The 14,598-nt window shown below is 42.1% G+C and overlaps 2 protein-coding genes across 2 annotated transcripts in view; both read left to right on the forward strand.

Annotated features, from left to right (window-relative positions):
- The window catches only part of Nonc (no-on-and-no-off transient C), a 103,547-nt gene extending 94,323 nt beyond the window's left edge, over window positions 1-9,224 (forward strand). Inside the window, exons 2-9 of the mRNA XM_064036803.1 lie at window positions 3,024-3,247; window positions 5,295-6,627; window positions 6,699-6,938; window positions 7,177-7,349; window positions 7,725-7,852; window positions 8,325-8,539; window positions 8,767-8,894; window positions 9,002-9,224. Coding sequence (XP_063892873.1) covers window positions 3,024-3,247; window positions 5,295-6,627; window positions 6,699-6,938; window positions 7,177-7,349; window positions 7,725-7,852; window positions 8,325-8,539; window positions 8,767-8,894; window positions 9,002-9,224 — 2,664 coding nt within the window. The remainder of the gene's footprint in view (window positions 1-3,023; window positions 3,248-5,294; window positions 6,628-6,698; window positions 6,939-7,176; window positions 7,350-7,724; window positions 7,853-8,324; window positions 8,540-8,766; window positions 8,895-9,001) is intronic.
- An 8-nt stretch (window positions 9,225-9,232) lies between these two features.
- LOC135117478 (serine/threonine-protein kinase Smg1-like) lies at window positions 9,233-14,550 on the forward strand. Its single transcript, XM_064036804.1, has 7 exons — window positions 9,233-9,362; window positions 9,750-9,848; window positions 10,268-10,465; window positions 11,101-11,264; window positions 11,666-11,760; window positions 11,976-12,082; window positions 12,217-14,550. Exons 2-7 carry the CDS (start codon window positions 9,807-9,809, stop codon window positions 12,292-12,294), a joined length of 684 nt encoding a protein of 227 aa, XP_063892874.1. The 5' UTR covers window positions 9,233-9,362; window positions 9,750-9,806; the 3' UTR covers window positions 12,295-14,550.
- The last annotated feature ends 48 nt before the right edge of the window (window positions 14,551-14,598 follow it).

The raw sequence follows: 14,598 nt of genomic DNA on the forward strand, positions 1-14,598 counted from the left end.
AAACAGAGCACTGGAATTGGATTTTTTTCGGCTTATAATTTGCGTTTTTATGAGAGACATTTTTTTTAATTGTTCGTTTGATGTGCCTCCCTTGGGAATACTCGAGAGTATTCTCACATCATCAAATAAATAAGCAAACATACAAACAGTGCAAGTACATGAGTGCAACAAGCGACAGTCTCGGGTAGTGTCGACGTAACGCGACGCCGAGACCACTCCACTTGTATTACCGATGGACGACCTCCTTAGACGATACAAATCACTGGACACAAAATACGTACTTAAACCGCACCTTAAGGTTTTGAAAACATTGTAAACCCAAAAAAAAAAGGGTTTTGACTTGTTCTATATTGTGCAAGGCCATGCTATATTATGTATTGTTATATCATCATTTACCCGTAGAATGTGCTAGCTGCATTAGCATGGACGCCAATACGAAAAACGAAACTCGAAACGGTTTTTGTCGCTTTTTTTATCAAACCAAGAAAATGCCTACGCATAACACCAGCGCCCGGGAAAAAATCTCAACCGGCAGTCGTTAATATTCTCACGACGTAAGATAGTAGCATCAAAGTTTCGGCAGTAAAATTCTTTTAATACCATTCTTGCCATATCGTCCCAACTTACTAAGATCCAAGGCTACAAGTCTACGCTGCTACGGCGCTACGACGCTACGCCGTAACTCGTAGCACCGCTACGTGGCTACGAGTTATCATGTTGCAATCGTTAGGTCTGTCTTTGTTAGTCGGATTCGATTTACAGCTTTGTATTTCAGTGTTCCTGTAAATATTTATTGTATGTACTGGATAATGTATTTATTCATTTCATTTGGTATCCCAGTACTTGTTTTACATTAAGTATTCAGGCTGCGTTGTTAGCGTAGCGCAGGATAGATACTTCTCTTCACTGTAGAATCTGACTGGATGCTAGTGAAAATGTTCAAAGAAAAAGCAAACTATTTGAAGTCACACTTGTTGTAAATTGGAGTCTGTTGTGGAATTCTATTACGATTTCAGCAGTCGTGTGTTTATAGCTTTATTTGTTTGACATTTCTTGATCGGTATTTAGATAAGGATTTCATATGTTTAACATGCCGGAATAAATGCAAAATACAAGCCTGAAGTATGCTGTATCTAATTTGCTTTGTTCAATATTCCTACAATTTAAACTATAACCATACACCATTACTATATTGAATATCAGTTTCAAACTCATATGATAATACTTTAACAAAAGCTCATAAAGCGATTTATGTGCGTAATATACAGTACATATAATACACAGATTTAGTCCTAACTCCTAACTGCTATTAATATAGTCCCGAACAGCGATTACCTTGACTTCGACGCGAGGTTCAACAAAAACGTGTCTGGACGAATATAAGTTATTTCGTAGTGATGATAACATTGCTATTACTGGGGTTATTTATAAGTTCGTATTGGAAATATATCAGCACTTTACTTATGTAGCTGTCTGCTTGTGACCATGGATGCTGTAAAGGATCCTGATGAGAGAGGAGATGAAATAATATTAATATAACCGCGATAAAAGTAGTTTTTTTTTTTATATGAAGCTGTAATTAGGTAACCGTGTTAGCAGTTCTGTCCATTAAAACTTTTCTTGAGTCATCATCTGCCTAGCCTTTCCCCAACTATGTTAGGATCGGCTTCCATTCTAACTGGACTTTTCTCAAGTATTACTGAACATAAAGCCTTCATCAACAGTTCTTACAGCCACGTTAAATATGCAGTAACAACGCTAGCTTCTCCAGCATCTGGTATATTCGGGGCGGAATGAGTGCGCCTTTGTAAGCACTTGCATTCTGTGCGACGGTTCACGCGCCCTTTAATATGCAATACAAGTGTATAGTGCATATACATTTAATAACTGGGAGCTAGGCGAATTGATTTTGAAATGAAATTGATGAAATTTGTTTTTTTCATCCATTGGGATACCTACAGTTGAAATCTTGAAAGAAGTAGTCACTTTCTCAAATAGGTATACACACTTATTTACACAACTTTTTAAAAGTGTTACATATAGCTTAAGGCTTACTTATGACGTTGAAATTTCTTGTAAGTCAAACAAGATATTCTTTACGATTCATAACCACAACTAATTTCGCAATACAGCATATAACTCATACATTCTCGATCTTTATGTAACTGCAGCACATTACACAACTTAGTTATAATATGTATAATCATTTCAACTACGAGAACTCATAACAAGTTACTACGAAGCGTCTCACACGCATTACGTTAACCGAATCTAGAACTACTAACCACTATGTTAAACTCACTACAATACGATTGAAATACGCGTTCTAATGTTAACAGAGGATTTCAAATTGTGTACCAAATTACCTTCCTGTAAGCACTAATTACAATTTTAATTGAAAGTAAACAATGCTACAAATACACACATGTTTCTGCGAAAATTTGCCTAATTATCAGGTGTATTAAATCGGTAAATGACTATATATTATTATATTCTATTAGCTGATTTCAAATGTAAGCGAATTGCATTCGATTAGGTATTTATGTCTCGCTAAGAGACGACGAGTGAATTGGGTCAAACTAGGCGGCCGCGGGCTAACACTCAGCGAAAGGTTATTACTACCGCGAATTACCTATTGCATTTGTTGGGAAACTTGATTCTTAAGACTTGTTAAAACATTTGATTTACTTGCTATTGCATTAGTAAGTTCTGTACCTCCTTATTAATAAACTTGGAGTAAAGTTATTCCTAGTTTAAACCTACAAAAATGTATATGGTTCCTTTGTTATTTTTATTGTAATTTTAATCAGTGTCTATTAATAAGATCCACAGTGTTAAGTGCACACTTGATTTTCTAAAATCATGCCACTCACGTGTCGAACATCAAGATGAGCATGATAAATCAACAAAAATTGAGCTTTATACAGATTACACAAGATCGTAGGAAGCTAGTAATTACATGAAATCAATGTAAAATCTATGGTTTTTTTTGTCTCTCAACTAATCCTCCTCATCTTTTCCAGGGTATATTCCGGCTAGCCTGCGAACACGTCCTCCGCACGATGAGACGCGGACGCGAGACACTGCTGACACTCCTCGAAGCCTTCGTATACGACCCGCTGGTGGAGTGGGGCGGATCCGCCGGTGGGGGGGGCAAGCGCCGCACCACCGCGCGCGACGTGCGCGCAGCCGTCGCCATGATGGCTGTGAGGGCGCACGAGTTGAAGCATCACTTTAATGAAGTCACGTGAGTACAGTTTAATGAATTATTTTGATGGTAATTTGGAAAGAATTGATACCCTATCAAGAGGAAGCTTTAGAAGTATCGGATAACTAACAGGTACTTTATCGGTGACCAGTGAAACCGGGCGTAAGACTGGTAGAATCTCGAGTCTCGATTGTTGAAGTTATGTAGCAGTGAAGTTATCGCCATCAACTGAGCATCACTTCATATAATATGGTCTGCTGACAACATTTTCCGAAAAGAAATCTTGGACATAAGAAGCTCGATATTTTGGTCGTAGTGTTGCCCTCATTTTAAATTCATTATTTCGCTAGACATAGCTGTTATTAAGTATTATTTCGCTAGGCAAAGCTGTCATAAAGTATTATTTCATTAAGTTAGGAGAGTCTATCACTCCAAAAACTAGTAAACTCCAAAATAACATCAACGTTATCAGTGATCTCGGAACCTTTGTGTTCGCTGCTCTCTATTCACACTATCCAGTCTAGCCATTATCAGGTTTGCCTCATAAAGACGCCTCACAATACAAGACCTATGTGCGCTATATGTTTGCCGCCCGGGTTGCATCGCTTTTGTTACGTCGTGTGTACTATGCTCATCGTAGATTTACGTTGTATAATCAATATAGTAGGTACATTATCTGTGCTGTGGCCGCGGTACGTTCAGTATGCATTTATTTATATTGGCATAAAAGATGTGTGATTCATGGTTTCGAAACATACTGAAAGTTAATACTGATAGATTGGTGTAATTTCTACAAATAAACAAAATATTTTACTGCTCTTTCCATGCTATATTAAAAGTAGTGAGGTCTAAAAGAACGACCACTATTCATTTCAATCTTTCAATCGGAATGATGGCTATAAATTACTATAACAACCGTCGTTCCACGAACGTAAATGATTGACTATCGACCATCGCCGACAAGACGAGACTAGCTACAAAAAATAACTAGCTTTTCAATATTAATTTTCTTCGAAGCCCTGAGATGCCGATATATCCCGTCCCTATTTATAAAGTCAGTTTAAAAGTGACTCACTAATAAACTGAAACTCATCGGGCACAAAGCGATAAATATGATCGAGGCCGTCGATACACTGGCCGTCAATATTTGTGTAGTATTGTTTATGATGAATGAATAACATTATAGCTCACTGGCCCGTCAAAACAGATATATCGTTATTATTCAATCAAAACAAAATTATTGCGCTATTTGCCTTGTAAAGAAGTATTACTATTTCGAATTTTATATAATTTAATTTAACGTAACACGTATCTGAAAGGAAATTACAAATTCATCATGTGTTCGGTGTTATCAAAGCAGAGCAACGTAGTACATTAACAACCTCCTGATAATTTAATAATAAATATGTAACCATATTTTGTCTTCCATTTACAATTTAACGTTACTTTGTAAAGAAAATTCTCCCGAAGCATTTCTCCAATCAAAATAATGTGGGAGTGGAATTAAATCACCTCGAACAGTAATTACAGTTCATTAGTAAATGTCTCATAAATATGTAAACATTAACGAAATAGCAAATTGCCACAGATACGGAATGTATTTAAATCGTGTCGTTAGTGTAGCAGCTATTTATTAGTCTCATATTAATCTGACACGATAGCGTTTCGTCGCTACTAATGTGCCCGTTAGTGGCCGGCTTAATTACTTAGATCCTTGATGCATGGACAACCTTGAACTATTCCGTCTTTACAGCTAGACGAATTGCTTACGTTACAATTCTCTCGGGGTCATTTATCACCGCGCAATAACAGCACTACGTACATGTTGTTATACAGAGTTTCTCACAAAGAATACAAAACATTCTATAACATCTCTTTTCTTGAGTGCTACACATGTTTCCGCGTAATACTTGTCATGCTCACCACCTACTGTTTCCCGTCAATTCTGTTCGTGTTCAACTAAAAGACGAGTCAACGCAACACGCTTCCCGTTTTCTCTGAATTATTAATTGTACGCGTTCAATATGCCTCGTTTAATATTAATAACCGCCCGAAGTGTTTATTCATTGCCCGATATTTGTTTCAGCGAACAATTTCTAGCCGTGCTACCCGACATAAAGCAATGTGCAGAAGACTGGCTGAAAGAAAACGATGAGTTGAAGTCAGTTGAGACAAGACTGCAAGACTGTCACCAGCAGATGGCATTGATCAAGGAAATAGAAGCTTATGGACCCAATCTTAACAATCATCCATTATACGCCATTTCTCAGAAATACACATCTTACAAACAAGCCAAGAACGCAGTGGAGGACTCCATGAAAATGTTAGTGAAGATACTGAAGGATTTCGATACTCAGATCGAAAGTTTCGCGAGTACGACCGAAGCAATCAATGGGCCACAACTCATGGCGTGGGTACAAGAATTCTCCGGATCAAACGAGGAGGAGGAGCAACCGATATTCGAACATATAAAAGAGTTTTTGACGAATGCTGGACAGGGCGCCATGTTGTCTCAATGTGAACAAGCTGAGACTGAGCTGTACCAAAGCATGAAGCAGACACATCATCTCGTGAGATCGTGCCTGGAGCTCCTGTCACAATATGTGGCGGTGTCGCAGTACTACCCGCAGAGCCACACGGAGTACCACCGCGTGGTCATGTTCAGGAAGTGCCTCGCCGCCGCGCTCGAGAGCAAGTCTCCCGAAGTGTGCCGAGAAGTGGCCAGCCAAGTGACGGCACAGATCAGCGTCGACAACAACAAGGATGACACATCACAACAGATCATCAACTACAATTACCGCTTACAGAACATGAATGCTGAAGCCAACGCTAACTTGAACAAGGCTATAGAGAGACTGCAATTAGAAGGCGGTCCTGATGCTTTAGCTCTGGCTCAGGAAGCCTACAGAGAGGCGAAGACTAACATAAGCAACTGGGTGAGGACTGAAGAAGGTGCAGGAGCTGCATTGGAATGTGTGGTGATTGGCATGCTCTGCAACCTGAATAGAAGATACTTGATGTTGGAGAATGGAGCTCAGAGTGCAGGAGACTGCCTTGTAGACTTGACATCCAGAGAAGGCGAATGGTTCTTGGATGATATGAGTGCTTTATCCATGCAGGCAGTAGAGCTCCTCTCATTACTGCCGCTACAATCAGCATCGGCTGAAGATGCCGCCATGCCGGTCGCTGTGGAATGCGTCCGGAACGCAAACCTACTTCTAGCCGACTTGGTGCAACTGAACTACAACTTCAGCACCATCATATTACCCGAAGCGTTGAAGAAAGTGCACTCTGAAGACCCCTCGGTGCTGCTGATGATCAATGAGCTCAATGCTGTCATCATGAACTCGCCGGTGCCTCTCAACGAGCTGTTGACGCAGTTGGAGATGCACCTTAGATATTTGGTTATGGATATGGAGGTAAGTCTCTTAATCATCAATTTTTTAAACACTACAGAACATGATAAAACTTTTCTTGTTTAATATTTCAGTCTCCAGCGAGTGGTGCCCCCCTACTAGCCGCAGAGGTCCGAGCTCGTTACGAAGCCCTCCTCTCAGCATCAACATCAGAAGCTGAAGGTCAATCAGCCGGACGCATGCTGCTGATGGGCTTCAACGGGCTGTTTGCGGCTGTGGAGCTGCGCGCTAGAGAGCTGGCTGATCATCTGGCTATACCTATCCCACCTGCGTGGAGGAAGATTGATCATATTAGCGAGTCTATGCATATGTCGGTGAGTACACATTCATACTGTCATAATTTCTTATTTACTTTTCAAAAAGGCAGATCGGCAGAAGGGCGCAATTTTTGGCATTTCAGCAGATAACTATTTTTATTTTTGTAAACAAGCTATGCTGCCTTTGGATCCAACATTAGGTAATTTCAGCGTCAGAGAAAGATTATTTTTTTATGATATCACCGAGTTTAGTTTAAAATATATCGATGAGGAAATGCTTGTATGTTTCTTCCAGGCGGCACTCCAAAGCCCGGTTCTCCGAGCTGTGCTAGAAGACATCTTCCTAGTGCGTCGCGTGCAGAGCATCGCGGAGGTGTTCGCGATGGTGGCGCAGTGCGCGTGCGCATTCAAGGCCAACGGCCCGCCCTCGCTGTTCGATGATGCCGCGCTCTGTAAGCCTGTCAGGAGGTAAGTCTATTGTAGCTTTATACGTTCCTGTTGAGGGTCTGTAAAGCCCCTTTCCAAGAAGCTTTTGGAGAAGGAACAGGGAAACTGACTTGAAATAATTGCTTCTTGTATGAAGACGTGTAGGAACTCATATCTTCAATACAACTTAGGATCTATGTATTTCAATACTGCGCATGCTAATGTATTCGTCGTTGTCAAGAAAATATAGGGATGATAAGTCTTCGATTGGCAGATTGATTTTACTTCTCTCTCTTAGGTTATATATTTTATGACACAATAGCCTTGCGTATCCTTGTCTCTCAGTCAGTGAATTTGTTAGAAGGCCTAAGATGGTGGTTTTGAATGTAGCTGTAATTAGTAATTGCTATGTTGCAGGTTCAGTGCGGAGTACGTGTCGCGCTGCGTGCTGGGAGTGCACTCGAAGGCGCTGGCGGCCGTGCTGTGTCTGCTGCTGCGCCGCGCCCGCCTCGACCTGCACGCTGAGGTCGAGCAGAAGGAGATCGGTCAGTACATCATGTCGCAGGTGCAGTGCTGTGTCTGCTGCTGCGCCGCGCCCGCCTCGACCTGCACGCTGAGGTCGAGCAGAAGGAGATCGGTCAGTACATCATGTCGCAGGTGCAGTGCTGTGTCTGCTGCTGCGCCGCGCCCGCCTCGACCTGCACGCTGAGATCGAGCAGAAGGAGATCGGTCAGTACATCATGTCGCAGGTGCAGTGCTGTGTCTGCTGCTGCGCCGCGCCCGCCTCGACCTGCACGCCGAGGTCGAGCAGAAGGAGATCGGTCAGTCTACCTCAAGGGAATTCCTGCAATTCACTACAAATTTGATTAACGATAAAGACGTACATAGAATTCAATAATGATGAGCAAGAATAATGTTCGGTAGTCCGGCATGGTGACCCATAGCGCCATTGAGGTCGTGTTTTGTATGATTTTTGTAAGATGAATACATGATTGAAATCGTCAACACATCCCACAGGAGCATCATGGAGCGTGTCCCTAGAATCCCTGTGCGAGAAGGCGCGGCGCCGCAGCCCCGCCGCCGAGCGCGGCGCCGCCCTCGCACGCGCGCTGCAGGCCGCCCGCGCGCGCGTGCAGAGAGCCGCGCGGGCACTCGCCGCGCACGCGCGCAGGGCGGCCGCCGCGCACAGAGCCAGGCTCACGCATGCTGCGCACTCGCATTTGCATGCTGAGGTCGGTTACCGCAGAAGTTTACTTCCATATAAAGCATTTTTACTTTTGTTCCGACTAGTAAAAGTTGGTTTTCGTAACATTGTTATTATTAAGTTAAACGAGCTACATTTTTGTGCAATAATGTGAATGCAAAATTGGAGAAAAATTTTACGGCCATCATAAAAATATTTTTCATTTTTATATTGTCGTTGGTCAAAATGTTTTTAAATGACACTCTTTACATATAGGTGCTAGGCAGCAGCCAAGAGTCAGGGGCAGCGCTGCTGCGTCGGTCGCGCGAGCTGTCGAACGCAGTGGAACGCCTGTCGGCCGCCAGCAGCAAGGCCGGAGCCCTGCTCACTGCCGCACATCAGAGGTACCACATTATACCACCACGAAACTACGCGTTCGATGCGGGAACACTGCCGAACTAACAAAATAACCATCAACATCCAACTTAACACAATTTACAACGTGTTACAGAGTCAAATGGGGCGCAGGAGCGAACCCGGCTCTCTCCGGCGTCGCCGTCGGGCTGGCCCGCGCCGGCGCCGCCGCCAGCACCCGCGCCCAGCGCCTCACCGCCGCCGCCGCCGCGCTGGCGCAGCACGCGAGAGCGGCGGCTGCACAGCGACCAGCTCGCGCCAGGGGCCGGCAGCACCATGCTGTGCTGACTGCGCTGCATCATTGGGAGAAGGTAGGCTGATACACCCGCGCCCAGCGCCTCACCGCCGCCGCCGCCGCGCTGGCGCAGCACGCGAGAGCGGCGGCTGCACAGCGACCAGCTCGCGCCAGGGGCCGGCAGCACCATGCTGTGCTGACTGCGCTGCATCATTGGGAGAAGGTAGGCTGATACACTACATGTTGTAAAACACTGCTACGTAGCTGCATCTGGTTAGATTGGAAGGCGACCACAATATAGTTGGGAAAAAAGACTCGGAAGAAGAAAGAAGATGATGGGCTCCCAACGTTCTTCATGTTATATTAGGCTCGTTTGTATTTTTATATGGGATATATTGAGTAATTATTCTGAAACTATGTGACAACAATATTGCTACTGAATTTAGCTGTAATATGTTAATCGAACCTCTATTGTTCGATGGTATTCATACAAGATTTCAAGTTGTAGTTTTTGACACTAAGCAAAAAAATATTATATAGTAGAAGTTTTTAACTACACTATAATATTTGATAATTATATCATTCATATTGGATTATTGTTTGATTTCAGGCATGCACACTGGCACAGAAATATTCTTTGAAAGTATCTCCAGTTGAAGAGTCACTTATGGAGATGTTACATCCTGAAGGAAATATTGACACACAATGGGTAAGATAATTCATAGCTTTTTTATTGTGTAAAAGTATAGTTAAAATGTTTGCTTGACTAAATGTTAGATTTATGTTCACTGATTTATCGATAGTGTTAGTTATTTGTTCGATGGTTCATGTTGTCTGTCAGATATGGGTTGTATTTATTAATTGCTAGATGATTCGAGACCTGTAAAACAGAAAGTTATTATTCGTCTGTCAGATAAGTTCTTAAAAGGCTATTAGAGATTATCAGTAACTAGTAGAATTGAAACTGATCGTAAAATTGTCTATTTTTATGAACTTTCGAGTTTCATATTATTTGTCGTTTTCATAGTGAATCAATAAAGTGTTTTAACACAATTTGTTACAATTTTTTTAATTATGTTATTAGCCAAATACGTAACAACATTTAACAAACATATTCTCCCCTCACAGGTAGACAACGTATCAGCGCTCCTCCGCGAGATGATCTCCCAGCTGAGCGCGGAGTCCAGCTCCCGGCGCCAGCGCGTGCGCACGGCGGGCGAGGCTCGCCGGGCCGCTGCCGAGCGTGCGTCGGCGCCGGCCGCCGCGCGCGCGCACCTCATGCAGGATGTGCGCCAGTCGCTGCTCACACTCGCGCAAGCGCATGAGGTATGATACAGAGATTTGGTTCCTTTACCAAATGTAGACATTATCTAGCATTCATTATTTATACAGTTTATTGATTATCTTATCTATTTAATACAGTTAACTCTAAGAAGAAGGGAAACTCGTGGTAGCCTAGTGGAACCACAACCTCTCAAATATAAGCGTGTAGGTTCAATCCCAGATCAGGCCAAGCAACAATGCAATTTTTCTTTCTAATTATATCTTTGACATCAATTACAATGTTTTAGAAAACATTTTAAACTGTATCTCCCAACTATCATTCATCATCTCGTCCTAGCTGTTACAAATAGACAAAAACCAATAAGTCTAACACCAGTCTTAAAGAATCTAAAAATTAAAAGCAAAACCAAACCAACACAAAAACGATATATCACTTTTTATTTTGAATAATGAATGGTTCTCATCATCTTGTTAACCGAAAAACACCCACTGCTGTACAAAGAACTTCTCCAAGATTCGCCAGTTTGCTCTATCATCAGCAACCTGCATTCTCTACTTACCAATTTAACCTTTGCCTTTGCTTAGGATAGGAGAGGATTACTGGTGGACGAACGATCTGGCATTTAATCAATCCAATCGTTGATATATTTACAAAATTTATTTTATTCATTTTCCAGGGCAACAACCTAGCCTCAGAGTTCTTATCTCAAGAGAAGACAATATCGGATCAGATACAAGCGCTGTGGACGACCCGCGACCACGAGGTAGCGGTCAGCGAGGCTCGGGACGCCGCCGCCGCGCTGCTCGACGGACTAGCGCAGCACCATGATGCGCTCTTACAGTATGTATTGTTATCCCATTATTTACAAATAATGAAAAAATATTTTTTAATCATGGAAAAACTGTGAGCACTAATCGGGTATTTTGTGACGCAATAAATAAATTCATCAATAAAAAATTTACATCTTCAAGGTATAAGGTATGCAAGATGTCGTCAGAACAGTAAATTGTCCATTATAATTCAACTGTAATATATAACATAATGTTAATTCGAGTGGATTGCACCATCTTACCATGGGTAACCGAATCATGACTTTGATTTGGTTATCGTTGTTATAGCCGAATGGTGCAACCCATCCTTAGTCCTTCTCTCGCAGCAATTTACGTAACTACGACTTCAAGTTTAACATTTAAGTATTTAGTCATTAGACTAGTATATAATGAATGATATTTTGTTTGCAGACTACACAGCAACTGGGTGTCGGAATCGGGCGCCCGCAAGCTGACGCGCCAGCAGGCCCTCGCCGCGCCCGGCAAGACCAACGCCATCAGGCAGGGTCAGTATATTGTTGTATTTGTAGTAGCCTGATGTACTGGCGCCTGTTCATATCACAGCCAGGACTTATTATTTAACGTGACTGATGATACAGAAACTGTTATGACACAAGGATGATCATCTTTCCATGTCAGTTGAGTCATGTAGCTTTATTTTATACTTGTTAAGGGATAACAAATAGTTTAAAATGAATAATGCAAATATTGAATGTTTCAGGAGGCGAGCGCAACGCGGTGGGCGCGGGCGTGTGGAAGCGCGTGCGGCTGAAGCTGGAGGGACGCGACGACGCACTCTCGCAGCGCCGGCACGCGCTGCACGACCAGGTACACATACACTCACACATGACATACATACATACTGACATACACAATGACACACATACTGACATACACAATGTCATATATACTGACACCATTTAACTGAGGTCACACATCGGCTAACTGACATGTATCTACAGGTGGAGCACATGATCAAGGAAGCAGTTTGCAGTGGGAACCTGTGCATGATGTACGAGGGCTGGATGGCGTGGGTGTGAGCCCTCCCCCCGCGCCGCCCGGCGCTGCCCCGCCCCCCGACAGCCGGCCCCGCCCCCGGCACCGCCCCCCGCCGCCCAGGCCGTAAAGGCCGCACGGGCCGCACAGAGGGACGGAATAACTCGTTTAAGCCTCACTTTTGGTACCACGTTTTTTACTAGTTTTATCTTTTTTGTTCGTTTTCGTTTGTAACGCAGCGTGTCCTGGACACGTGCGCGACACTCGGCGGCTCAGAACAAACCGAGCCGAGCCCGACCCCGGGTACACGGAACAACTGTCAGGCCGGCGCCGCCCGGCCGAGGGGCGGCGTCTCCGACTGATAATACTCGGCGTAGTTGTAAGAGCAGCGCGACGTGGCGACCGGCGACCCGCGACCCGGCGAGCTGGCGCCGCGACCCGCGACTGTGACGGACATGCCCCGCGCGGCATCTCGTTGTATCGTGTCAGAAATGTAACGCAGCTCGTCATCTCATGTAGTCTATATATACAACGACTCGTTGTTACACGCTACATGCTCGCTCGTCAACATTTCGCGTTAACTTAAGTAATGTCTCTCTCGCACTCGTGCGATTACTGTGTTTATCTCTATAAACATGATGGAGTCAAGGCGAGAAACTTCTCACGTTAGTGACATCATTGGCGTACAAAATTCATTTGTAGCTCATCTATGATAACTTTTAATATAAAAAAATACTTAAAAAATCCAAAAAAAAATATTGATAACAACGCAACGAAGTGTGCAGAATGGCAACACTAATCTATTCATTTTTTGTCTCTGGACGTAATTGTAATGTCATTTAAGATGTAGATCCCATACAGCATGCAATCATAGTTGCATTAAATATTAAACCGTAGCATCCTCACCATAGCTGAATTGGTATAAATTATAACTTTAGACTTATATTCCAAGTAATAGGCCGTTCAAATAGAAACCAGAATAAATACAGAAGTAGGAGTTTTGCACGAAACTCGCTAGCTCTCAAATAATCCTGTTCATGTTAACATTTATAAACAATATTTCGATATTCTATATTCTAACGCATAAATGTATCTTAATGTAGACATTAATTTAGTGGTACTCATTTCTTGTAAAAATTATAATGTTAAATTAATCAGGCGCCACCAACTAAAGTGTCATAAACCAGACAAAATCAAGTCAATAGTAACAATAAGATGAGATTTGTGACATCCAAGAACTTAATCTTTTAAGATAATTGCCAAATTCTCTCAATGTAACAGACTAGTAAATTCAACTTATCTGATGTATAAAAAAATCACCTTACTGTCATCCTAATATTTATCTGCTTTGCAGTTTTCATTATGATCAACAACGCTTAGCTACCTGTGCACTCGTTTGTCATGGTTACACTAAGTGCTGAATCGTGATGATATGTGGAAGACCAGATTATTGTAATAAAACGATACCTAGTTTTTTTTTTGAGAACTAAAATTATACTTATGTAGATCCATACTTTCTTTTACTGACAGTATAAAATATGTTGTAACTTGGTGGCGTCTGAAGTATTTTCCCAACGTAGGCCGCAATAATAATTTGTATGACGAGATGAAAGTAATTATTTGCATGTTTTTTTTTTATTTGTATCGTATCGCTGTAGTCAATTCAAAATTCACTGATACTGAAGAATAATGGACATCAAATTGATGATCGACACATTTATCGACATTATATTAAATTAAAAATGTTGAATATATTTTTTTTTTCTGACAATCTTTAGGATTCCAGACAAAAATGTGGCCCTACAATATTTTTACAAGTGATGAGTACATAATAACATATAATATTATGTATCGCGTACCGCATTATGTAACCTTCATGTGTGTCTGTGTGTGTGGCGTCTATACGGACGTGTCTATGTGTGCTTGTAACGGCGGATGCATTCGATTCTACACTGAATACTGTAACATCATGATTTAGACCATGTTTTTCATAGTAAATGTTAGACCCTACCCAACACAAGATGTGGAATAAACTATGGGAGAGGCTTTAGCGTTAAGTGTCCCCATAGATATAGAATATTTAATAATATGTACTGTCATAGTTTCCAGCGAGCAATAGTAAATTTCGCTCATAGATAAATTGAATGTTAGTTTCTCGATGTTGTGTCCGCGTTCTGAAGGCGCGTTTAGTTCGACCTGTCATAGATATCCATATTGTAGTCTATGGTCTAATCATTACGATGCATCCGCCGACCGTGTGCTTGTATCGCTTCATATTAAAATAAATGGTGTATGTAGAACATGATGTTTTATTTGTTAACTATTCCTTTCCCAAACTCCTTAGTTAC

This window comes from Helicoverpa armigera, chromosome 11, assembly GCF_030705265.1.
Source record: "Helicoverpa armigera isolate CAAS_96S chromosome 11, ASM3070526v1, whole genome shotgun sequence".
Lineage (NCBI taxonomy): Eukaryota > Metazoa > Arthropoda > Insecta > Lepidoptera > Noctuidae > Helicoverpa > Helicoverpa armigera.

Coding starts and splice junctions, on each gene's coding strand:
- LOC135117478 (XM_064036804.1), top strand. CDS start 9,807: ATGGAGATGTTACATCCTGAAGGAAATATTGACACACAATGG. Junction 9,849..10,267: donor GAAATATTGACACACAATGG/GTAAGATAATTC, acceptor CTCCCCTCACAG/GTAGACAACGTATCAGCGCT. Junction 12,083..12,216: donor GGCACGCGCTGCACGACCAG/GTACACATACAC, acceptor ATGTATCTACAG/GTGGAGCACATGATCAAGGA.